At 38.9% G+C, this 26,032-nt stretch overlaps 1 protein-coding gene across 2 annotated transcripts in view; it reads left to right on the plus strand.

The window, feature by feature from the left end:
• Positions 1-26,032, plus strand: part of RRAGB (Ras related GTP binding B) — a 51,303-nt gene that overhangs the window by 17,635 nt on the left and 7,636 nt on the right. For both annotated transcript variants that reach the window (XM_047093670.1, XM_047093669.1), the window contains 2 exons: positions 11,606-11,701; positions 13,929-14,051. In XM_047093670.1, the coding sequence (XP_046949626.1) occupies positions 11,606-11,701; positions 13,929-14,051 (219 nt within the window). The remainder of the gene's footprint in view (positions 1-11,605; positions 11,702-13,928; positions 14,052-26,032) is intronic.

The raw sequence follows: 26,032 nt of genomic DNA on the forward strand, positions 1-26,032 counted from the left end.
ATACGCTTGGATTCCTTTCTCTTTATTTTTTGGTTATCTATTATAGGTTTTTGATTTGTGATTACCATTATGCTCATATATAACATCTGATGACCATAGCTGTCTATGTTAAGTTGATGTGTTGCATCCACACAACTCCTGAAACAGAATGCTACGGGCACCAGTGACAGTCACAACAAAGTTTATTGCAATGAGAGGCAAGGCCGACCGATCGGGACCAACACTTGATAAGAGTGTGGCCCCGAACAGCCGGGATACAGAGTTTTTATGGCTGATCACATCATTTTATTATCACCTGGGAACAGAACAGAGAAACAGTTCCCAGACGAGTTAGAAACAGTTCCCAGATGAGCTAGAAACAGTTGCCGGATGAGGTGATTATTTTAGACTTTCTGCCGCTAAGTTGCAACCAGTGGATCTCCTTGACCTTGCCTCTGATGCTCTTTTCTTTGAGCTTTTGTTTCCTTCATTGGTGAAGCCTGATTTACAAGAGTGTGAAGCATAATTTACAAGAGTAAAGCAAGGCTATTATCTCTTGACCTTCAGTGTCAGAACAAAGCTGTTTGTTATTTTTTAAGCTATGTTAGCCCTACACTACAATTTAACCCTTACAGATGGTCACTTTGAACCCATTCTAAAAGTACTAAATTTTTACTCCTGCCATCAACAACCTTTTATGTATATGATGTCATAATTCATAACTTTTTATTTTGTGAATCTATGGAGTAATATTTATAGATATAATTTATTTTAATCCTTTTGTGTTTAACGTCCATACTGGTATTATAAGTAATTAGTCTACTACTTTTATTATGTTTATATTTACCTATGAAGTATTTTCATTTCATAATTTCATCATAATTTCATAATCTTTTTCCTGGTCATGCCTTTTCTTTCCCCTTGAGGAATTCCCTTTAACTTTTTTAAGGCTAGTTTAGTGGTGGTGAACTCCTTTAACTTTTGTTGCCTGTGAAACTCTATCTCTTCTTCTATTCTGAATGATAGCCTTGCTGGGTAAAGTATTCTTGGTTGCAGATTTTTTTGTTTTAGTACTTTGAATGTATCATGCCACTCCCTTCTGGCCTGCCAAGTTTCTGCTGAAAAAGCAGTGGATAGCCTGATGGGATTTCCTATGTGTATAAGTTTTCTCATGCTGCTTTTATTTTTTATTTTTTTTTTTATGAAGTTTATTGACAAATTGGTTTCCATACAACACCCAGTGCTCATCCCAAAAGGTGCCCTCCTCAATACCCATCACCCACCCGCCCCTCCCTCCCACCCCCCATCAACCCTCAGTTTGTTCTCAGTTTTTAACAGTCTCTTATGCTTTGGCTCTCTCCCACTCTAACGTCTTTTTTTTTTCTCCCTTCCCCTCCCCCATGGGTTCCTGTTGAGTTTCTCAGGATCCACATAAGAGTGAAACCATATGGTATCTGTCTTTCTCTGTATGGCTTATTTCACTTAGCATCACACTCTCCAGTTCCATCCACGTTGCTACAAAAGGCCATATTTCATTTTTTCTCATTGCCACGTAGTATTCCATTGTGTATATAAACCACAATTTCTTTATCCATTCATCAGTTGATGGACATTTAGGCTGTTTCCATAATTTGGCTATTGTTGAGAGTGCTGCTATGAACATTGGGGTACAAGTGCCCCTATGCATCAGTACTCCTGTATCCCTTGGGTAGATTCCTAGCAGTGCTATTGCTGGGTCATAGGGTAGGTCTATTTTTAATTTTCTGAGGAACCTCCACACTGTTTTCCAGAGCAGCTGCACCAATTTGCATTCCCACCAACAGTGCAAGAGGGTTCCCGTTTCTCCACATCCTCTCCAGCATCTATAGTCTCCTGATTTGTTCATTTTGGCCACTCTGACTGGCGTGAGGTGATACCTGAGTGTGGTTTTGATTTGTATTTCCCTGATAAGGAGCGACGCTGAACATCTTTTCATGTGCCTGTTGGCCATCTGGATGTCTTCTTTAGAGAAGTGTCTATTCATGTTTTCTGCCCATTTCTTCACTGGGTTATTTGTTTTTCGGGTGTGGAGTTTGGTGAGCTCTTTATAGATTTTAGATACTAGCCCTTTGTCCGATATGTCATTTGCAAATATCTTTTCCCATTCCGTTGGTTGTCTTTTAGTTTTGTTGGTTGTTTCCTTTGCTGTGCAGAAGCTTTTTATCTTCATAAGGTCCCAGTAATTCACTTTTGCTTTTAATTCCCTTGCCTTTGGGGATGTGTCGAGTAAGAGATTGCTACGGCTGAGGTCAGAGAGGTCTTTTCCTGCTTTCTCCTCTAAGGTTCTGATGGTTTCCTGTCTCACATTTAGGTCCTTTATCCATTTTGAGTTTATTTTTGTAACTGGTGTGAGAAAGTGGTCTAGTTTCAACCTTCTGCATGTTGCTGTCCAGTTCTCCCAGCACCATTTGTTAAAGAGGCTGTCTTTTTTCCATTGGATGTTCTTTCCTGCTTTGTCAAAGATGAGTTGGCCATATGTTTGTGGGTCTAGTTCTGGGGTTTCTATTCTATTCCATTGGTCTGTGTGTCTGTTTTTGTGCCAATACCATGCTGTCTTGATGATGACAGCTTTGTAGTAGAGGCTGAAGTCTGGGATTGTGATGCCTCCTGCTTTGGTCTTCTTCTTCAAAATTCCTTTGGCTATTCGGGGCCTTTTGTGGTTCCATATGAATTTTAGGATTGCTTGTTCTAGTTTCGAGAAGAATGCTGGTGCAATTTTGATTGGGATTGCATTGAATGTGTAGATAGCTTTGGGTAGTATTGACATTTTGACAATATTTATTTTTCCAATCCATGAGCAGGGAATGTCTTTCCATTTCTTTAAATCTTCTTCAATTACCTTCCTAAGCTTTCTATAGTTTTCAGCATACAGATCCTTTACATCTTTGGTTAGATTTATTCCTAGGTATTTTATGCTTCTTGGTGCAATTGTGAATGGGATCAGTTTCTTTATTTGTCTTTCTGTTGCTTCGTTGTTAGTGTATAAGAATGCAACTGATTTCTGTACATTGATTTTGTATCCTGCAACTTTGCTGAATTCATGTATCAGTTCTAGCAGACTTTTGGTGGAGTCTATCGGATTTTCCATGTATAATATCATGTCATCTGCAAAAAGCGAAAGCTTGACTTCATCTTTGCCAATTTTGATGCCTTTGATTTCCTTTTGTTGTCTGATTGCTGATGCTAGAACTTCCAGCACTATGTTAAATAACAGCGGTGAGAGTGGGCATCCCTGTCGTGTTCCTGATCTCAGGGAAAAAGCTCTCAGTTTTTCCCCGTTGAGGATGATGTTAGCTGTGGGCTTTTCATAAATGGCTTTTATGATCTTTAAGTATGTTCCTTCTATCCCGACTTTCTCAAGGGTTTTTATTAAGAAAGGGTGCTGGATTTTATCAAAGGCCTTTTCTGCATCGATTGACAGGATCATATGGTTCTTCTCTTTTTTTTTTGTTAATGTGATGTATCACGTTGATTGATTTGCGAATGTTGAACCAGCCCTGCATCCCAGGAATGAATCCCACTTGATCATGGTGAATAATTCTTTTTATATGCTGTTGAATTCGATTTGCTAGTATCTTATTGAGAATTTTGGCATCCATATTCATCAGGGATATTGGCCTGTAGTTCTCTTTTTTTACTGGGTCTCTGTCTGGTTTAGGAATCAAAGTAATACTGGCTTCATAGAATGAGTCTGGAAGTTTTCCTTCCCTTTCTATTTCTTGGAATAGCTTGAGAAGGATAGGTATTATCTCTGCTTTAAACGTCTGGTAGAACTCCCCTGGGAAGCCATCTGGTCCTGGACTCTTATTTGTTGGGAGATTTTTGATAACCGATTCAATTTCTTCGCTGGTTATGGGTCTGTTCAAGCTTTCTATTTCCTCCTGATTGAGTTTTGGAAGAGTGTGGGTGTTCAGGAATTTGTCCATTTCTTCCAGGTTGTCCAATTTGTTGGCATATAATTTTTCATAGTATTCCCTGATAATTGTTTGTATCTCTGAGGGATTGGTTGTAATAATTCCATTTTCATTCATGATTTTATCTATTTGGGTCATCTCCCTTTTCTTTTTGAGAAGCCTGGCTAGAGGTTTGTCAATTTTGTTTATTTTTTCAAAAAACCAACTCTTGGTTTCGTTGATCTGCTCTACAGTTTTTTTAGATTCTATATTGTTTATTTCTGCTCTGATCTTTATTATTTCTCTTCTTCTGCTGGGTTTAGGCTGCCTTTGCTGTTCTGCTTCTATTTCCTTTAGGTGTGCTGTTAGATTTTGTATTTGGGATTTTTCTTGTTTCTTGAGATAGGCCTGGATTGCGATGTATTTTCCTCTCAGGACTGCCTTCGCTGCGTCCCAAAGCGTTTGGATTGTTGTATTTTCATTTTCGTTTGTTTCCATATATTTTTTGATTTCTTCTCTAATTGCCTGGTGACCCACTCATTCGTGAGTAGGGTGTTCTTTAACCTCCATGCTTTTGGAGGTTTTCCAGACTTTTTCCTGTGGTTGACTTCAAGCTTCATAGCATTGTGGTCTGAAAGTATGCATGGTATAATTTCAATTCTTGTAAACTTATGAAGGGCTGATTTGTGACCCAGTATATGATCTATCTTGGAGAATGTTCCATGTGCACTCGAGAAGAAAGTATATTCTGTTGCTTTGGGATGCAGAGTTCTAAATATATCTGTCAAGTCCATCTGATCCAGTGTCTCATTCAGGGCCCTTGTTTCTTTATTGACCGTGTGTCTAGATGATCTATCCATTTCTGTAAGTGGGGTGTTAAAGTCCCCAGCAATTACCACATTCTTATCAATAAGGTTGCTTCTGTTTATGAGTAATTGTTTTATATATTTGGGGGCTCCGGTATTCGGCGCATAGACATTTATAATTGTTAGCTCTTCCTGATGGATAGACCCTGTAACTATTATATAATGTCCTTCTTCATCTCTTGTTACAGCCTTTAATTTAAAGTCTAGTTTGTCTGATATAAGTATGGCTACTCCAGCTTTCTTCTGGCTTCCAGTAGCATGATAAATAGTTCTCCATCCCCTCACTCTCAATCTAAAGGTGTCCTCAGGTCTAAAATGAGTCTCTTGTAGACAGCAAATAGATGGGTCTTGTTTTTTTATCCATTCTGATACCCTATGTCTTTTGGTTGGCGCATTTAATCCATTTACATTCAGTGTTATTATAGAAAGATACGGGTTTAGAGTCATTGTGATGTCTGTATGTTTTATGCTTGTAGTGATGTCTCTGGTACTTTGTCTCACAGGGTCCCCCTTAGGATCTCTTGTAGGGCTGGTTTAGTGGTGACAAATTCCTTCAGTTTTTGTTTGTTTGGGAAGACCTTTATCTCTCCTTCTATTCTAAATGACAGACTTGCTGGATAAAGGATTCTTGGCTGCATATTTTTGCTGTCTAGCACCCTGAAAATCTCGTGCCAATTCTTTCTGGCCTGCCAAGTTTCAAAAGAGAGATCAGTCACGAGTCTTATAGGTCTCCCTTTATATGTGAGGGCACGTTTACCCCTTGCTGCTTTCAGAATTTTCTCTTTATCCTTGTATTTTGCCAGTTTCACTATGATATGTCGTGCAGAAGATCGATTCAAGTTACGTCTGAAGGGAGTTCTCTGTGCCTCTTGGATTTCAATGCCTTTTTCCTTCCCCAGTTCAGGGAAGTTCTCAGCTATGATTTCTTCAAGTACCCCTTCAGCACCTTTCCCTCTCTCTTCCTCCTCTGGGATACCAATTATGCGTAAATTATTTCTTTTTAGTGTATCACTTAGTTCTCTAATTTTCCCCTCATACTCCTGGATTTTTTTATCTCTCTTTTTCTCAGCTTCCTCTTTTTCCATAACTTTATCTTCTAGTTCACCTATTCTCTCCTCTGCCTCTTCCATCCGAGCTGTGGTGGTTTGCATTTTGTTTTGCATTTCCTTTAAAGCGTTTTTCAGCTCCTCGTGATTGTTCATTAGTCCCCTGATGTCTGTAGCAAGAGATTCTCTGCTGTCCTGTATGCTGTTTTCCAGCCCAGCGATTAATTTTATGACTATTATTCTAAATTCACTTTCTGTTATATTATTTAAATCCTTTTTGATCAGCTCATTAGCTGTTGTTATTTCCTGGAGATTCTTCTGGGGGGAATTCTTCCGCTTGGTCATTTTGGATAGTCCCTGGTGTGTTGAGGGCCTGCAGGGCACTTCCCCTGTGCTGTGGTGTATAACTGGAGTTGGTGGGCGGGGCCGCAGTCCAACCTGATGTCTGCCCCCAGCCCACCGCTGGGGCCACAGTCAGACTGGTGTGTGCCTTCTCTTCCCCTCTCCTAGGGGCGGGATTCACTGTGGGGTGGCGTGGCCCGTCTGGGCTACTTGCACACTGCCAGGCTTGTGATGCTGGGGATCTGGCGTATTAGCTGGGGTGGGAAGGCAAGGTGCACGGCGGCAGGGGGGGCAGGCTTAGCTCGCTTCTCCTTAGGTGATCCACTTCAGGAGGGGCCCTGTGCAGCCGGAGGGAGTCAGATCGCTGCCGGAGGTTTGGCTCCGCAGAAGCACAGAGTTCGGTGTTTGCGCGGAGCGAGCAATTACCCTGGCAGGAACCGGTTCCCTTTGGGATTTTGGCTGGGGGATGGGCGGGGGAGATGGCGCTGGCGAGCGCCTGTGTTCCCCGCCAAACTGAGCTCTGTCGTCCGGGGGCTCCGCAGCTCACCCTCCCTTTGTCCTCCAGCCTTCCCGCTTTCTGAGCAGAGCTGTTAACTTATGACCTCCCAGACGCTAAGTCGCGCTTGCTGTCGGAACACAGTCCGTCAGGCCCCTCCGCTTTTGCAAGCCGGACTCGGGGGCTCTGCTTGGCCGGCGAGCCGCCCCTCAGCCCCGGCTCCCTCCCGCCAGTCCGTGGAGCGCGCACCGCCTCGCCGCCCTTCCTACCCTCTTCCGTGGGCCTCTCGTCTGCACTTGGGTCCGGTGACTCTGTTCTGCTAATCCTCTGGCGGTTTTCTGGGTTATTTAGGCAGGTGTAGGTGGAATCTAAGTGATCAGCAGGACGCGCGGTGAGCCCAGCGTCCTCCTACGCCGCCATCTTCCTAGTTCCGGGCTCATGCTGCTTTTAAAATTCTCTATTTCTCACTACTTTTTGCGATTTTACTTTAATGTGTCTTTGTGTGTACTCCTCTGGTTGATTGTTTTAGGTGTTCTCTGTGCCTCCTGGATCTGGATATCTGTTTCCTTGTCCAGATTAGAGAATTCTTCAGCTGTTATTTCTTCAAATACATTTTCTGCCCCCTTCTCTCTCTCTTTTGGAATCCCTATAACGTAAGGGTTATTACACTTAATGATGTTGTTGACTTTCCTTAACCTATTCTTATTTTTTATTATTCCTTTTTTTTTTTTTTGCTCTTCAGTTTGGTTCTTCCTATTAATTAGTCTCTCTTCCAGCTCTATGATCCAGTCTTCTTCCTCCTCTAAACTATTGATTCTGTCTTCCTCTCGTGTATTTTTAATTTCAGTTATTGAATCCTTCATTTCTTATTTGTTATTTTTATATTTTCTACCTCTTAAAAATACAGTGAGTATCTTTATGGCCGTTACTTTGAATTCTTTATCACACATATTGCTTATCTTCATTTCACTTAGCTGTTTTACTTTTATTTTCTATTGCTATTTCTTTTGGGACATACTCTTCTGCCTCCTCATTTTATCTAACTCTGTGTTTGTTTCTGTATCAGATCATTTATGTCTCCTGGTATTGAAAGTAATAGCCTTATGAAGAAAAGTTCTTGTTGTGGCTTGTAGCACAATGTCCCTTGTTTATCAGAACCAGGTGCCTCAGGAGTTTCTCCTGTGTGGATTGTGTATGCCTTATTCTTCTGGTTGAGCCACATTTGCCTTCCTATCAGTATGCTATAATGGCCTGCTTTGCCTATTATGCACGCACTGGGTAGGATTTGGTCCCTGTTCTGTTAAGAGGGCAGTCTGAAGCCACTGTGGGCTTATCATTGGGTGGTTTCAGCAATCAGACCAGATGCCTGCCCTCAGCACATTTGCAGGGGCTACAGTAGCATCAAACTGCAGTGCACTCTCCTTGCATTGTCTAATGAGAGGCTTTCATTTGTGGACAGAGTCTGGAGACAAACCAGCTCTCTGCTCCCGGTCTGTCTGTTGGGGCTGAAATAGCACCTACCAGCAGAGTGCTCTCCCTGTCTTGTCCCCTGAGGGGCTTTTGTTGGTGTATGGGGTCAGGAGTCAGGCCAGATTCCTGCAGGGCCTGCAGGAGTAATGTTTGGCAGGACTCTCTCTCTTTTTTTAATTTTTTTTTTTAGTGTTTATTTATATTTGAGACAGAGAGACAGAGCATGAATGGGGGAGGGTCAGAGAGAGAGGGAAACACAGAATCTGAAATAGGCTCCAAGCTCTGAGCTGTCAGCACAAAGCCCGAAGTGGGGCTCAAACTCACGGACTGGGAAATCATGACCTGAGCCGAAGTCAGATGCTTAACCAACTGAGCCACCCAGGCGTCCCAGGACTCTCTTTATACTGCCAGTTATAAGGCTTGGTTACCGAGGCTTTAGTCGAAGGGTTATTTTCCCCTCTCCCCAGTACAGGAGTTACTTTGGAGTAGTGCTGGCCCCTGTAGGATGAGACGTGCAGGAGCTGCTTTGGAGGGACTCCTCTGTAGAGTGGGTTGGATAGAACCGGTCCACAAGAGATTGTGAGGGTGAGCTGCATAGTGTTAGCAAGCAAAGTGGAGAGTGTTCATGGTATTTTCTGCAAGTGTCTAGCTATCTAGGCTGTGGGTGCAAAGAAATGGCTCCCACCAGTTCTTTTGTTCTTGGAGAAGTCTCCTAAAGATCCCTTGCCCTCCTTCACATGTTCTGAGATTGGAAAATAAATCTCTTTAATGTGTACCCTAAGCACTTTTCACACTGCTGCTTCTATGCAGTATCTCAGTGGAGTTGTTTGATATACTGACTCTTTGAGGATGAAGACTTAGTTTCCTATTGCCTTCCAGCTCTCCCAGAGCTGAGCCAGCTGATTTTAAAGTATCTGAATTTAAGCCCCCTGACTATAAAAACTCACAAAGTTAAGCCCCACTTGTTTCAAAACCAAATGTTAGGGGGACTCATCTTCCTTAGTGCAGCTCCCTATGTCTGGGGTGCCTAATGTGGGGTCTGCTCCTCTCCCTTCTCCATGCTTGTGGTGTCCCTCCCATTTGTGGTTAGTCTGGCTGAGAGTTTGGTTCCCCACATCTCTGCCCCTCACCCTTTCAGTGTGTTCTATTAGCTATGGAAACTCTTTCTGCCAGTCTTTAGATTATTTTCTTGTTTGGTTGCACTGATGTGACTGTTATTTTTGTGTGTCCGTGGGATAAAATGAGCTTAGCATCCTCCTAGTCCGCCATCTTCTCCATTTACATCCTCCTTTATGTATGTTTATGTTTACTTATCCTGTTTTATTGTCCTTCAGAAGAGGTAGTTACTGTGAAGGCTAGAAGACCCACCAGGGGTGAGATGAAGAAGGGTTATTGCATTCACTAGGTTAACTTAGAAAATATTTATGCACCAATAGAAGTGCCAATCACTTTAGGTTAGGCTCAATGCCCATTCCCTCTTAATTACACTGATATGGTATCTTTGGCTTCTTTTCTAGCATGGGGATTAGTACACATAAATTAACCAAAGAAGACACAGTAGAAAGAGATGACTCCTAGCTAGCTATGAGACCCCAGGTCTGGCAAGTAACAAAAATAGTCCAACTTTAGTTTATGCAATATAAGAGGATTTGATTTTAAAGTCTAAGATGAAAGAGAAGATCCTGTAAGGATAAAGGTAAGAAAAGCAGTTTCAGAATATTTTGGTGATATAGAAGAATACAGTTCCTTTTTGGATTGGAACCCAGGAGTCTAAGGATACCCTTTATTTAAAGGAATTTTTTGGTAATAGCTACAGTCAGGAATACTTTTTTTGTATAACTAGTTACAGTATTGCCTCCAGTGTTTTGGTGTTTGGGCATATTTTGGTGTTTCTAGGTAACCTTACAGGTTATAAACAACTTGACTGGGTTCTGTATTTGACTCTGAAAACTATTTTTGAGTATTTAGTCTTTTTTCCTTCTCTCTTTCCTTTTCTCACGAAGTATTAATTCTGTTGTAATTCAGTAGAATATCTGCATGTAGCTTGAGTCTTGGGATTATGAGGGCTGTATTATTGTTATTCTTGCTGTTGTTTTGTTTTCTGTTTTGTTTCCTTTAAAAATCACTTCATTACCTGGCCCAATTTGCAATAGAAAAACAGAGCATTCCAACAAATAAGGTCCTTATGGATTTTTTAAATTACTTTTCATTTTTATTAATCAACTTATTGTTTCCTAAATGCTTATAGAATATATCCCCAAAGATATATGAATGTTCTTTGTGATATTTTAAACTCAATTAATAAAAGTGTACTTCATTTAATTAAAGATTAAAACTTGCAAGTTTTGAAGTCAAAGTGGCTAGGGTGCTTCCCTAAATATCAATTTCAAGCAAGATAGATAGTTTATTGTATGTGTGTGGGTTCCCCAAGTAAACAGAACCAATAAGTGTGTGTGTGTGTGTGTGTGTGTGTGTGTGTGTGTGTGTGTGTGTGTAGAGGGGGGGGGATTGATTGATTGATTGATTGATTGGTTTTTAAGGAATTGACTTGTACAATTGTGGAGACTGACAAGTCCAAAATCTGCAGGACAGGCTGATAGAATAGAGACCCAGGAAAGAGTAGTTATTGCAGTTCCATTCAGAAGTCAGTCTGGAGGCAGAATTCCCCCTACCTGGCGGAATAGTGACCTTTTTTCTCTTAAGGCCTTCAACTGATTGTATAAAGCCTACCCACATTATGGAGTAGTCTACTAATATAAATATTAATCTCATTTAAAAATGCCTCACAAGAAGATCTAAACTGCTGTTTGACCAAATGTCTGGGTACTGTGGCCTAGCCACATTGATACATCAAATTAACCACCACAGTGTATACATGCGCTCACCCAGTCATGGAAAATACCTGTGTATATATATATTTGTACAAATAGGTATTCTTCGATGTGTATGTGGGCATTTATACATAGATACATATCATACCAAAATGGATAGATATTTCTGTTTGTGTGTGGGGGGTGTTATATAGCCAAATAAATATAGTCCATTCAGAAATAATATATATGAGAATATATTTGAGTATATGCATATATTTGTGTGAGAGAGAAAAATACCTACAAAGGTTAAAGTATTTTAATTTACAATATTATTACCTTAAAGTGACCCAGATTAGGTGATTTGGAACATTAGATATATTTTATAAACACTCCTCTGTATGGTAATTTTTTTTTCCCAACACAGTGCTCTCAGTGAGCACTCAGCACAAGCAGCAGAAGCCTGAAGAATTCTAGTAGTTGTACTTTTAGACCTGACCTGAAATAATTTCTGCCATCCTATTTTACGAAGTAATGTACACACTCCTCTGAGGAAAGAGGAAATGTTCTTGTTTAAAATACACTGAAATAATTACATTTCAGATTTTGCAGTGAAAGAGAAGAGCTGTTATATGCTAATCTATATGTGGACTTTTTAATTCAGATTTTTAAAGAGCGAGAAGAAGATCTGAGGCGTTTGTCTCGCCCATTGGAATGTTCTTGTTTCCGAACATCTATCTGGGATGAAACTCTCTATAAGGTGTGTATGTTTCCCTTAGCGCCCTTACTTAAGAAAATGAAAAAAAAGCTAAAAGGGTATTGTCAAAAGTAAAAGATTTTAAACTCTGTCATATCCATTTAGATGTGTTGAACTGAAAAAGGAAATAATCTACAATAAATAATTTGCCCAGGTTAGGAAAGTTTTCCGTTATGATTTGCTCACATAACTCTTCTACCCTATTTGAAAACTATCAAACTTAACCTTAAGAGATTTGGGGTTTGATCTTGAATTGCGTTGAGATACCTACCAAGTGACTGAACTAGCCAGTTTCATCATGATTAATTTCATACTGATCTTTGTGACAGCAGAGGTTTTACTGGCCATCATCCATTGTGACCTGTTGTGGTCTCAATGCTGATTGGATCTGTGTGTAATATTCAGGTATCTCTTCAGTATATAAACTAGTCTGCTTCAGTTTGGATGGCAGCAGAATAACAACATTTAGGGACGATATTGGAAATGAGAGTCTTAAAATGAGATATGTTATGCCTAGAATATGGTAGCTTCAACTTTCATGCCATATTGGAGACTAGTATTCTTTTAACCAGGATTGTTTCCATTGCTGTAATGGAAGCACTGCTTGTAGTAGTTGTAGAGGTTATAATAGCTATGTTACGGATTAAGCTGAAATTACATTATTGGCACATAGGCTCCTTATCCTGATTTTTCCCTACTGATCTGGTGATTTGAAAGACTGGCTTCTTTGGGGTCCTCTCCTGGTCAGACCTTTCCTTCCTGCTGCTAATATTCATTGACAAGTCTGACTCTGGGTGGGAAAGCATCTTTCTCTGTCACTGGTAGCTACAGCCTCATTATCAACTGCATCTGACAATTATCTACAACCAGAGAAGCACAGAAACCTGATTTGCCAAGGAGAAAAACCAATGGGCATTAAAAATAGCCATTTATTTCTTTTTTAAACTAATTCATTTTTTCCCAATATTGTTGACTCAGCCTCACTCTAATAACAGATCATTTTGAGATACCTGTCTAGGAAATACTGCTCTAGATTAATTTGGGCCGAATTTCTCTCAAAGCCTTATTCCCATAGAACAGGTAACCGTGAATAAGGATGGACATGACGCACTGATAAGAACCAACTGCGGTGTGAAGGATGGCAATACATAACACGACCAAAGACAATTGGCTAATCACAACACTGCTGTGAGTGACAATGTCTCTGCTGTGGTTAGCTTTGGTGCCTTCTCCAAGGTAAATTCAGCAGTGACATTAACACCGACCTGGGAACTTGGAACCTGAACCCCTATGCTTAAGTAATAAAACTAATTGGAACAGAGACATGGCACTACTATCTCTTACATCAATGTTGCATAGAGCTGACTTAAATTTTTATTTTGTTTTATTCTACAAGCACTCATTGCATATCTGCTTGATGCTGTTGGACACACAAATTGACTAAGACCAGGTTCCTGCCCTCTAGTAGGGGAGAGAAGAACAAGCTTATCAGACAAATTGGAAGGAATTATTACAATGGAAATGCAAATAAAAGAGCCTTAAGAGAATAGAGGGAGGGTGTGGTTAATTTCAACTACTTACATTAGTAATACTTCTCTGGATGAAGTCAGTTTTAGGAATCACACAGTGGACCATTTTTAATTCAATTGGATCAATAATTTATACAACTGACAATAATAAGCCTTTTGGAATGATAATGCCACTAATTTCTCTTGTGATTTCTTTTGTACATTATCCCATTAAGGGGAGGGGCCATTTTTCCATGTGACTCTGATGATACTTTTTACAAAATTGATTCTTGGATTTATGTTAAATATAGCACTATTATCTTCTGATATTTAGAGTGGTCTACATTATTGCACTTAAATATTTGTTGAATGGCTGGATTACAAACGTTTTATTTGGTCCAGTAAATCAGAGTTTTCAACTATTCTTAAGACAAACGTCATGGAATTAAATTATTAATTTTTAAAAAAATTATCAATGGAAAGAAGTTTCTCCAGCATTTTATAAGTGTTTGAAACTTTAAAAAATTCCATCTGAAGGATAATAATCAAATATCACCTTCATCTCATTTTGTTTGTGTCATGCCATATTTGTTACAAGTATTTGTTTAGGACTCTATATCACCATATTTTGCTGTCCATATGTTATAGTATACTTACTCATTTGCAAAGGTCTGGGACTGCCTACCTGTTAGTAATATTACACTGTGCTTCTGTTCCGTTAGGCTTGGTCCAGCATTGTTTATCAGCTGATCCCCAATGTTCAGCAGCTGGAAATGAACCTAAGGAATTTTGCTGAAATTATTGAGGCTGATGAAGTCCTTTTGTTTGAGAGAGCTACTTTTCTGGTGAGAACTTTCTGTTCTGCAGGTGTACTTCACACTTTTTTCCCTCTTGTCATTGCATCAGCATATATAACCTTATTTACAGGTGACCCAAAAGAAGTCCTTTGGTGTGTAGCTCTTTAGTAGTTAGTAAGACTTAGATTTTTACAAGCATGCCTTATTATAGAGTTTAGATTATTTCTGCTAAAAATTATCCATTTGTGTTAAATAATTCCTAATTTCCTATTGACTTTTATTATGAAATAAGAGGTATTTTCCTTTTGAGAAAACTCTTATCCCACCCCTTTCTCCAAAAGACTGATTTGAAAACTTTTAACATGGAAGAGGTATAATGGTCATTTTAGTGATTTAGCTAAGAGTTCAGATGGAGAGGTGGAAGGGGAAAGAGGTGCCTTGGCATTTTTATTTTTCTCATATAAATTCAACTTAACTATAGAGCCTACTGTGTGTATGGCCCTAAGGGGGTTGCAGTATTATATTTATAAGTAAAATTTTAAAGAACAGTAACAGAAGCTAATTAGGGATGTCATAAAACACTGCATATAATTGCTGATCAGTTTAATAAATATAATTCTAAGAGCAACTCACAGTAAATAATTGGTTACTGAGCTCTACCAATGCCTGATGGTTTTAAAACACATTTCTAAATCTATCTGAGCTTGGTTTCCCTTCTATAAAATGGAGATAATACATCTATATTATAAGTTTATTGTATGGAATAAATGGCACAAGGTAATGTTAAGCCCTAATACAAAGCTTACCATATAGTTGTCATACTATAAAAAGTAGGTTCTTTTTGTTATTATAGCAACAGAGGGCAGAGAATGTGTACTGTAATTTTTCCTACTCCATCCTTTGTGGAAACATTATTTGTAACTGTAGTTTCTGAGTCATCTATCCTGCTAGGTGGTACAGCTGCAGCAAGGAGTTCTTTCAACGTTTATTTATTTTTGGGACAGAGAGAGACAGAGCATGAACGGGGGAGGGGCAGAGAGAGAGGGAGACACAGAATCCGAAACAGGCTCCAGGCTCTGAGCCATCAGCCCAGAGCCCGACGCGGGGCTTGAACTCACGGACTGCGAGATCGTGACCTGGCTGAAGTCGGACACTTAACTGACTGCGCCACCCAGGCGCCCCAAGGAGTTCTAACTAGAGTGACTTTCTGCTTCAGCTCACTGGCAGGAGTCACTTGCTTGCAGTTTTACTACACTGCAACCTCTTGTTTCTAGTGTGAATAGCAACAAACAAGTGAGCTATTCTTACCATCTTGATACACATTGGCATGGCAGAATCCTGCTTTCAGCAGTATTCTCCTGCCTTATCCACCACATATGATCATAGAAGTTAACCTTATATAAGTTCCCTCTTTCTCACTAACAGTAACAGGTGGCTTTGGTTTCTCTTGGAGACCAAGTTTAGTTGTGATCAACCATTTTCACTGAGTGAGTTGAAGTCAAGCAAGGGGAACCTGTTCCACCATTGGTCTAGGAATTACCTTTCGAAAGGTTCACATGGTTTCAGTAAATTGCCCTGTGAATTTTCTTCTGGTGAGCAACTCATTTTTGCTTCCTACTAGAAACTTTATATCTAAATATTCAGCCTATAAAAATACATGGTTTTATTAAAATCTGAAAGTGGTAGAAGAAGTATTTTCAGCTGATGTGAGTGTTCATAATGAATAAGTTCATTTATAAATAGTAAATCCTTAGAGGTTGGAATCCTTTAGTTAAGATTTTCATTGTTTTTTATATATATTTAATTTACAATTAAAAAAATTATTTTAATTCTAGTTAACATATAGTGTTATATTAGTTTCAGATATACAATATAGTGATTCGACAATTCCATACATCACCCTGTGTCCATCATCACAAGTGTACTCCTTAATCATCATCCTCTATATCCCCCAACCACCTGGCCTCTAGAAACTATCAGTTTGTTCTGTTAACTAAAAGTATGTTTCTTGATTTGTCACTCTCTCACGCTGTCCTTTATTCCCCTTTGTTTGTTCTATTTCTTAAATTACACATATGAGTGAAATTATATGGTATTTATCTTTCCCTGACTGATTTACTTCGCTTAGCATAGTACTCTCCAACTCCATCCACTTCATTGCAGATGGCAAGATTTCATTCTTTTTTATAGTTGAGTAATATCTACTGTGTGTGTGTGCGTGTGTGTGTGTGTGTGTGTGTGTGTGTACATGTTATCCATTCATCGATTGATAGACACTTTGGGCTGCTTCCATATCTTCACTATTGTAAACAATGCTGCTGTAAACATAGGGTATGTGTCTGTATCCCTTTGAATTAGTGTTCTTGTATTATTTGGATAAATACCCAGTAGTGCGATTGCTGGATCTTAAGGTAGTTCTACTGTTAATTTTTTGAGGAACCTCCATACTGTTTTCCAGAGTGGCTGCACCAGTTTGCATTCCCACCAATAGTGCAAGAGGGTTCCTTTTTGTCTACATCCTCACCACCACCTGTTGTTTTTTATGTTGTTGATTTGAGCCATTCTGACAGGTATAAAGTGATATCTCATTGTAGTTTTGATTTGCATTTCTCTGATAATGAGTAATGTTGAGCATTTTTTCATGGGTCTGTTGCCCATCTATATGTTGTCTGTGGAAAAACGTCTATTCATATCTTCTGCCCATTTTTTAACTGGATTATTCATTTTTTGGGTGTTGAGTTATAGAAGTTCTTTATATATTTTAGATACTAACTCTTTATCAGATATGTCATTTGCAAATATCTCCTCCCATTCCAAAGGTTGCCTTTTGGTTTTGTTGCTTGTTTCATTTGCTGTGCAGAAGCTTTTAATGTTGCCATAATCCCAATAGTTTATTTTTGCTTTTGTCTTCCTTGCCTCAGGAAACATATCTAGAGACAAGTTTGCCATTGTCAAAGAAGTTACTGCCTGTGTTCTCTTCTAGGATTTTGATGGTTAACACGTCTCACATTTAGGTTTTTTCTACTTCTGTGAAGCTAGTGGTATTTTGATAGGGATTACATTAAATGTATAGCTTGTTTTGGGTGGTATAGACATTTTAACATTGTTCTTCCTATCCATGAGATTGGAATGTCTTTACATTTCTTTGTGTCATATTTAATTTCTTTCATCAGTGTTTTATAATTTTAGAGTACAGGTCATTCACCTCTTTGGTTAGGTTTATTCCTAGGCATCTTATTTTTGTTGCAGTTGTAAATGGTATTGTTTTTGTAATTTCTCTTTCTGCTGCTTCATTATTGGTGTATAGAAATGCAACAGATTTCTCTACACTGATATTGTATCCTGTGACTTTAATGAATTTATCAGTTCTAGCAGTTTTGGGGTGGAACTTTTTGGGTTTTCTATATGTAGTATAATATCCTCTGCCAATCATGAATATTTTATTTCTTACCAATTTGGATGTCTTTTATTTCTTTTTGTTGTCTGACTGCTGTGGCTAGGACTTCCAGTCCTATGTTGAATAAAAGTGGTGCCAGTGTACATCCTTGTCTTGTTCCTGACCTTAGGGGGAATACTCTGTTATTCCCATTAAGGATGACATTAGCTATGGGTATTTCATATATGGCCTTTATTATGTTCAGGTGTGTTCTCTATAAACCTACTTTGTTGAGGGTTTTTATCATGAATGGAAGCTGTACTTTGTCAAATGCTTTTTCTGTATCTATTGAAATGATCATATAGTTCTTACCTTTTCTCTAATTGATGTGATGCATCATCTTAATTGATTTGCAAATATTGGACTAGTTTTGCAACCCATGAGTAAATCCTACTTGATTGTGGTGAATGATTTTTTAATTTATTGTTGAATTCAGTTTGCTGGTATTTTGTTGGTAATTTTTGCATCTATGTTCATCAGGGATATTGACCTGTAGTTCTCTTTTTTAGTGGTGTCTTTATATGGTTTTGGTATCAGGGTAATATCGACCTCATAGAATGAATTTGGAAGTTTTCCTTCCTCTTCTATTTTTTGAAATTCTTTAAATGGTTAGTGGAATTTGCCTGTGAAGCTATCTAGCCCTGGACTTTTGTCTGTTGGGAGAGTTGTGATTTCTTTTTTTTTTTGTTTGCTTGTTTATCTTTTTTATTTTTGAGAGAGAGAGAGAGAGAGCGAGAGCGAGAGCACCCAGCAGGGGAAGAGCAGAGAGAGAGGGAGACACAGAATAAGAACCAGGCTCCAGGCTCTGAGCTGTTGGCATGGAGCCTGATTCAGGGCTCAAACTCACAGACGGTGAGATCATGCCCTGAGCCTAAGTTGGATGCTTAACTGACTCAGCCACCCAGTGCCCCAAGTTTTGATTTCTAATTCAGTGTCTTTGCTGGTTGTCAGTCCGTTCAACTTTTTTTTTTCTTCCTGTTTCAGTTTTGGTAGTTTATATGTTTCTAGGAATATATCCATTTCTTCTAGGCTGTCCAATTTGTTGGCATATAGTTTTTCATAATATTCTCTTATGCTTTTTTATATGGTTGGTTGTTATTTCTCCTGTCTTATTTTATTTATTTGGGTCTTTTCTCCTTTTGTCTTGATCAGACAGCTTAGAGGCTTATCAATTTTATTTTTTCGAAGAATTAGCTCCTGGTTTCATTAATCTGTTCTATTGATTTTTTAATTTTCTCCATCATTTATTTCTGCTCTGATCTTTATTATTTCCTTCCTTCCACTGGTTTAGGTTTTGTTTGTTGTTCTTCTCTACCTCCTTTTGGTGTAGAGTTAGCTTGTTTGAGATTTTTCTTGCTTCTTGAGGTAGGCTTGTTAAACTTCCTTCTCGAACTGGTTTTGTTGCATCTGAGAGGTTTTGGACCCTTGTTTTCATTTGTTTCCATGTACTTTATTTATTCTTTAATTTTCTGGTTGATCCATTTATTGTTTAGTAGCATGTTCTTTATCTCCTTGTATTTGTAGTCTTTGCCAACTATTTCTTATGCTTGTCTTATAGTTTCATAATGTTGTCAGAAAATATGCATGGTGCAATTTCGATATTCTTCAATTTGTTGAGGTTTGTTTTGTGGGCTTGAGAAGAATGTATATTCTCTTGTTTTAGGATGGAATGTTCTGAATATATCTATTAAATCCGTGTGTTCCATTATGTCTTTGAAATCCATTGTTTCCTTGTTGATTTTCTGTTTAAATGATCTGTCCATTGATGTAAGTGTGCTGTAAAGTCCCCTACTATTATTGTATTATTACCGATTAATTCCTTTGTTTGTTATTAACTGCTTTATGTGTTTGGGTGATCCTAGCATAGGAAGCCTGTAACTAGTTAGCATGCCAGAGCCTTGTTCGTTATTGAAATTAACCAGGCAAATTGCTCCACAAACTAAAACTGGCCACCATGCACAGAAATGGGAAAGAGCTATCAGTGTCAGTCCTGTCCATGTCTAAGCTGGGTGAGATTTCTTATGCTGACTCAAATTAAGCCACAGTCTCCAATTCTGGTGGTTCCCTTCCATCAATTCCTTTAAATTTCAGCTTTGCAACCATACTCTTTCTGGAACCCAAAGACTTTGGTTTCCTACATGCTACCTGGTGGGTCATGGTAATAATTCTGCTGCATCACCAGTCAGCATTGTTCGTGGTTGGAACTATAAAAGTATCAGATCATATTTGAGTAATGACATTCATTCTTTTTTTTTTAATATGAAATTTATTGTCAAACTGGTTTCCATACAACACCCAGTGCTCATCCCAACAGATATCCTCCTCAATACCCCTCACCTGCCCTCCCCTCCCTCCCACCCCCCATCAACCCTCAGTTTCTTCTCAGATTTTAAGAGTCTCTTCTGTTTTGGCTCCCTCCCTCTCTAACCTGTTTTTTTTCCTTCCCCGCCCCCATGGTCTTCTGTTAAGTTTCTCAGGATCCACATAACAGTGAAAACATATGGTATCTGTCTTTCTCTATATGACTTATTTCACTTAGCATAACACTCTCCAGTTCCATCCAGGTTGCTACAAAAGGTCATATTTCATTCTTTCTCATTGACACATAGTATTCCATTGTGTATATAAACCACAATTTCTTTATCCATTCATCAGTTGATGGACATTTAGGCTCTTTCCATAATTTGGCTACTGGTGAAAGTGCTGCTATAAACATTGGGGTACAAGTACCCCTACACATCAGCACTCCTGTATCCCTTGGGTAAATTCCTAGCAGTGCTATTTCTGGGTCATAGGATAGATCTATATTTAATTTTTTGAGGAACCTCCACACTGTTTTCCAGAGCAGCTGCACCAGTTTGCATTCCCACCAACAGTGCAAGAGGGTTCCCATTTCTCCACATCTTCTTCAGCATCTATAGTCTCCTGATTTGTTCATTTTAGCCACTCTGACTGGCGTGAGGTGGTTTCTTAATGTGGTATTGATTTGTATTTCCCTGATGAGGAGGGACATTGAGCATCTTTTCATGCGCCTGTTGGCCATCTGGATGTCTTCTTTGGAAAAATGTCTATTCATATTTTCTGCCCATTTCTTCACTGGATTATTTGTTTTTCGGGTGTGGAGTTTGTTGACTTTTTTATAGATTTTGGATACTAGCCCTTTGTCCGATATGTCATTTGCAAATATCTTTTCCCATTCCGTTGGTTGCCTTTTAGTTTTGTTGATTGTTTCCTTTGCAGTGCAAAAGCTTTTTATCTTGAAGTACCAGTACTTCATTTTTGCTTTTAATTCCCTTGCCTTTGGGGATGTGTCAAGTAAGAAATTGCTGTAGCTAAGGTCAGAGAGGTTTTATCCTGCTTTCTCCTCTAGGGTTTTGATGGATTCCTGTCTCACATTCAGGTCCTTTATCCATTTTGAGTTTACTTTTGTGAATGGTGTAAGAAAGTGGTCTACTTTCATCCTTCTGCATGTTGCTGTCCAGCTCTCCCAACACCATTTGTTAAAGACACTGTCTTTTTTCCATTGGATATTCTTTCCTGCTTTGTCAAAGATGAGTTGGCCATACTTTTATGGGTCTAGCTCTGGGGTTTCTATTCTATTCCATTGGTCTATGTGTCTCTTTTTGTGCCAATACCATGCTATCTTGATGATTACAGCTTTGTAGTAGAGGCTAAAGTCTGGGATTGTGATGCCTCCTGCTTTGGTCTTCTTCTTCAATATTACTTTGGCTATGTGGGGTCTTTTGTTGTTCCATACAAATTTTAGGATTGCTTGTTCTAACTTCGAGAAGAATGCTGGTGTAATTTTGATTGGGATTGCATTGAATGTGTAGATAGCTTTGGGTAGTATTGACATTTTAAAACAATATTCTTCCAATCCATGAGCACAGAATATTTTTCCATTTCTTTATATCTTCTTCAATTTCCTTCATAAGCTTTCTATAGTTTTCAATATGCAGATCTTTTACATCTTTGGTTAGGTTTATTCCTAGGTATTTTATGCTTCTTGGTGCAATTGTGAATGGGATCAGTTTCTTTATTTGTCTTTCTGTTGCTTCGTTGTTAGTGTATAAGAATGCAACTGATTTCTGTACATTAATTTTTTATCGTGCGACTTTGCTGAATTCATGTATCCATTCTACCAGACTTTTGGTGGAGTCTGTCAGGTTTTCCATGTATAATATCATGTCATCTGCAAAAAGTGAAAGCTTGACTTCATGTTTGCCAATTTTGATGCCTTTGATTTCCTTTTGTTGCCGGATTGCTGATGTTAGCACTTCTAACACTATGTGAGACAACAGTGGTGAGAGTGGACAACCCTGTCGTGTTCGTGATCTCAGGGGAAAAGCTCTCAGTTTTTCCCCATTGAGGATGATTTTAGCTGTGGGCTTTTCATAAATGGCTTTTATGATGTTTAAGTATGTTTCTTCTATCCCGACTTTCCCGAGGGATTTTATTAAGAAAGGATGCTGAATTTGGTCAAATGCTATATCTGCATTGAATGACAGGATCATCTGCTTCTTATCTTTTCTTTTATTAATGTGGTGTATCACCTTGATTGATTTGTGAAGGTTGAACCAGCCCTGCATCCCAGGAACAAATCCCACTTGATCATGGTGAATAATTCTTTTTATATGCTGTTGAATTCAATTTGCTAGTATCTTATTGAGAATTTTTGCATCCATATTCATCAGGGATATTGGCCTGTAGTTCTCTTTTTTTGCTGGGTCTCTGTCTGCTTTACAAATCAAAGTAATGCTGGCTTCATAGAATGAGTCTGGAAGTTTTCCTTCCCTTTCTATTTTTTTGGAACAGCTTGATAAGGCTAGGTATTAGCTCTGCTTTAAATGTCTGGTCGAATTCCCCAGGGAAGCCATCTGGTCCTGGACTCTTATTTGTTGGGAGATTTTTGATAACTGCTTCAATTTCTTTGCTGCTAATGGGTCTATTCACATTTCTCTTTCTTCCTGTTTGAGATTTGGAAGTGTGTGGGTGCTTAGGAATTTGTCAGTTTCTTCCAGGTTGTCCAGTTTGTTGGCATAAAATTTTTCACAGTATTCCCTGATAATTGCTTGTATTTCTGAGGAATTGGTTGTAATAATTCCATTTTCATTCATGATTTTATCTATTTGGGTCATCTCCCTTTTCTTTTTAAGAAGCTTGACTAGAGGTTTATCACTTTTGTTTATTTTTTCAAAAAACCAAACTTGTTTTCATTGATCTCCTCTACAATTTTTTTCGATTCTGTATTGTTTATTTCTGCTCTGATCTTTATTATTTCTCTTCTCTGGGTTTGGGGTGTCTTTGCTGTTCTGCTTCTGTTTCCTTTAGGTGTGCTGTTAGATTTTGTATCTGGGATTTTTCTTGTTTCTTGAGATAGGCCTGGATTGCAATGTATTTTCCTCTCAGGACTGCCTTTGCTGCATCCCAAAGCGTTTGGATTGTTGTATTTTCATCTTCATTTTTTTCCATATATTTTTTAATTTCTTTTCTAATTGCCTGGTTGACCCATTCCTTCTTTAGTAGGGTGTTCTTTAACTTCCATGCTTTTCGAGGTTTTCCAGACTTTTTCCTGTGGTTGATTTCAAGTTTCATAGCATTGTTGTCTGAAAGTGTGCATGGTATGATCTCAGTTCTTTTATACTTATGAAGGGCTGTTTTGTGACCCACTACATGATCTGTCTTGGAGAATGTTCCATGTGTACTCGAGAAGAAAGTATATTCTGTTGCTTTGGGATGCAGGGTTCTAAATATATCTGTCAAGTCCATCTGATCCAATGTATCATTCAGGGCCCTTGTTTTTTTCTTGATCCTGTGTTTAGTTGACCTTTCCATTATTTTAAGTGGAGTATTAAAGTCCCCTGCAATTGCCACATTCTTATCAATAAGGTTGCTTATGTTTGTGATTAATTCTTTTATATATTTGGGGGCTCCTGTGTTTGGCGCATAGACATTTATAATTGTAAGCTCTTCCTGATGGATAGTCCCTGTCATTATTATATAATGCCCTTCTTCATCTCTTGTTACAACCTTTAATTTAAAGTCTAGTTTGTCTGATATAAGTATGGCTACTCTAGCTTTCTTTTGACTTCCAGTGGCATGATAGGTAGTTCTCCATCCCCTCACTTTCAATCTGAAGGTGTCCTCAGTTTTAAAATGAGTCTCTTGTAGGCTGTGAGGGCAATCTGGCTGCGATATCTGTCACCCCATTGATCGCCAGGGTTGATTCGGCTGATCTGGCTGGCTAGGCGGGTGTCCTCTTCCTCCCTCACCGCTCCATGTGCACCCTCCCGAAGCTGCGCTCTTGGTCGAAGAGGACGACCTTCCCCGATAGAGGAGGACTGTTCTTCGGTCAAGGGTATACGCGTTCCCGTGCTAGAGCCTCCAAACAAGCTGTCAAGTTCCATTTGTAGGAGAATGTAGGGTAGTCAAGCTTCCAAGACTCCAGACACATCCAATTGAGGTGCTGCACGTGGCAGTCTGCCTTTCTTTGAAAAATAAAATAAAATAAAATAAAATAAAATAAAATAAAATGAGTCTCTTGTAGACAGCAAATAGATGGGTCTTGTTTTTTTATGCATTCTGATACCCTATGTCTTTTGGTTTGAGCATTTAGTCCATTTTCATTATTATAGAAAGATATGGGTTTAGAGTCATTGTGATGTCTGTAGGTTTCATGCTTGTAGTGATGTCCCTGGTACTTTGTGGTCCTTGCAACATTTCACTCACAGAGTCCCCCTTAGGATCTTTTGTAGGGCTTGTTTAGTGGTGATGAATTCCTTCAGTTTTTGTTTGTTGGGAAGACCTTTATCTCTCCTTCTATTCTGAATGACAGACTTGCTCCATAATGGATTCTCAGCTGTATATTTTTTCTGTTCATCACATTGAAGATTTCCTGCCATTCCTTTCTGGCCTGCCAAGTTTCAGTAGGTCTGCCAGTAGTCTTATGGGTCTCCTTTTATAAGTTAGAGCATGTTTATCCCTAGCTGCTTTCAGAATTTTTTCTTTCCTTGCATTTTGCCAGTTTCACTATGATATGTCGTGCAGAAGATTGATTCAAGTATGTCTGAAGGGAGTTCTCTGTGCCTCTTGGATTTCAATGCCTTCTTCCTTCCCTGATCAGGGAAGTTCTCAACTATGATTTGTTCAAGTACATCTTCAGCCCCTTTCTCTCTCTCTTCCTCTTCTGGAATTCCTATGATACGGATATTGTTCCCTTTGATTGCATCACTTAGTTCTCTAATTCTCCCCTCATACTCCTGGATTTTTTTTATCTCTGTTTATCTCAGCTTTTTTTCCATAATTTTATCTTCTTTTTTTTAATTTTATTTTTTATTTTTTTAAAATTTACATCCAAATTAGTTAGTATATACTGAAGCAATGATTTCAGTAGATTCCTTAATGCCCCTTACCCATTTAGCCCATGCCCCCTCCTGCAATCCCTCCAGCTACCCTCAGTTTGTTTTCCATATTTATGAGTCTCTTCTATTCTGTCCCCCTCCCTGTTTTTATATTATTTTTGTTTCCCTTTCCTTATGTTCATCTGTTTTGTCTCTTTAAGTCCTCATATGAGTGAAGTCATATGATTTTTGTCTTTCTCTGACTAATTTCACTTAGCATAATATCCTCCAGTTCCATCCGTGTAGTTGCACATGGCAAGATTTCATTCTTTTTGATTGTCGAGTAATACTCCATTGTATATATATACCACATCTTCTTTATCCATTCATCCATCGATGGACTTTTGGGCTCTTTCCATACTTTGGCTATTGTTGATAGTGCTGCTATAAACATGGGGGTGCATGTCTTGCTTCGAAACAGCACACCTATATCCCTCGGATAAATGCCTAGTAGTGCAATTGCTGGGTCGTAGGGTAGTTCTATTTTTAGTTTTTTGAGAAACCTCCATACTTAGTGGGTGCACCAGCTTGCATTCCCAGCAACAATGCAAAAGAGATCCTCTTTCTCCGCATCCTTGCCAACATCTGTTGTTGCCTGAGTTGTTAATGTGAGCCATTCTGACAGTTGTAAGGTGGTATCTCATTGTGGTTTTGATTTGTATTTCCCTGATGATGAGAGATGTGGAGCATTGTTTCATGTGTCAGCTGGCCAGTGGCCATACACACTTCTTTGGAGAAGTGTCTATTCATGTCTTTCACCCATTTCTTCAATGGATTATTTGTTTTTGGTTGTTGAGTTTGATAAGTTCTTTGTAGATTTTGGATACTAACCCTTTATCTGATATGTCATTTGCCAATATGTTCTCCCATTTTGTCGGTTGCCTTTTAGTTTTGCTGATTGTGTCCTTTGCCGTGCAGAAGCTTGTTATTTTGATTAGGTCCCAGTAGTTCATTTTTGCTTTGGTTTTTCTTGCCTCCAGAGACGTCTTGAGTAATAAATTGCTGCGGGCAAGATCAAAGAGGGTTTTGCCTGCTTTCTTCTCGAGGATTTTGATGGCTTCCTGTCTTGCATTGAGGTCTTTCATCCACTTTGAGTTTATTTTTGTGTATGGTGTAAGAAAGTGGTCCAGGTTCATTCTTCTGCATGTCGCTGTCCACTTTTTCCAGCACTACTTGCTGAAAAGACTGTCTTT

Source organism: Lynx rufus, unplaced genomic scaffold (assembly GCF_022079265.1).
Source record: "Lynx rufus isolate CCGP_SWC_20201006 ecotype Redwood Valley unplaced genomic scaffold, mLynRuf1.p SCAF_35, whole genome shotgun sequence".
Taxonomy (NCBI): domain Eukaryota; kingdom Metazoa; phylum Chordata; class Mammalia; order Carnivora; family Felidae; genus Lynx; species Lynx rufus.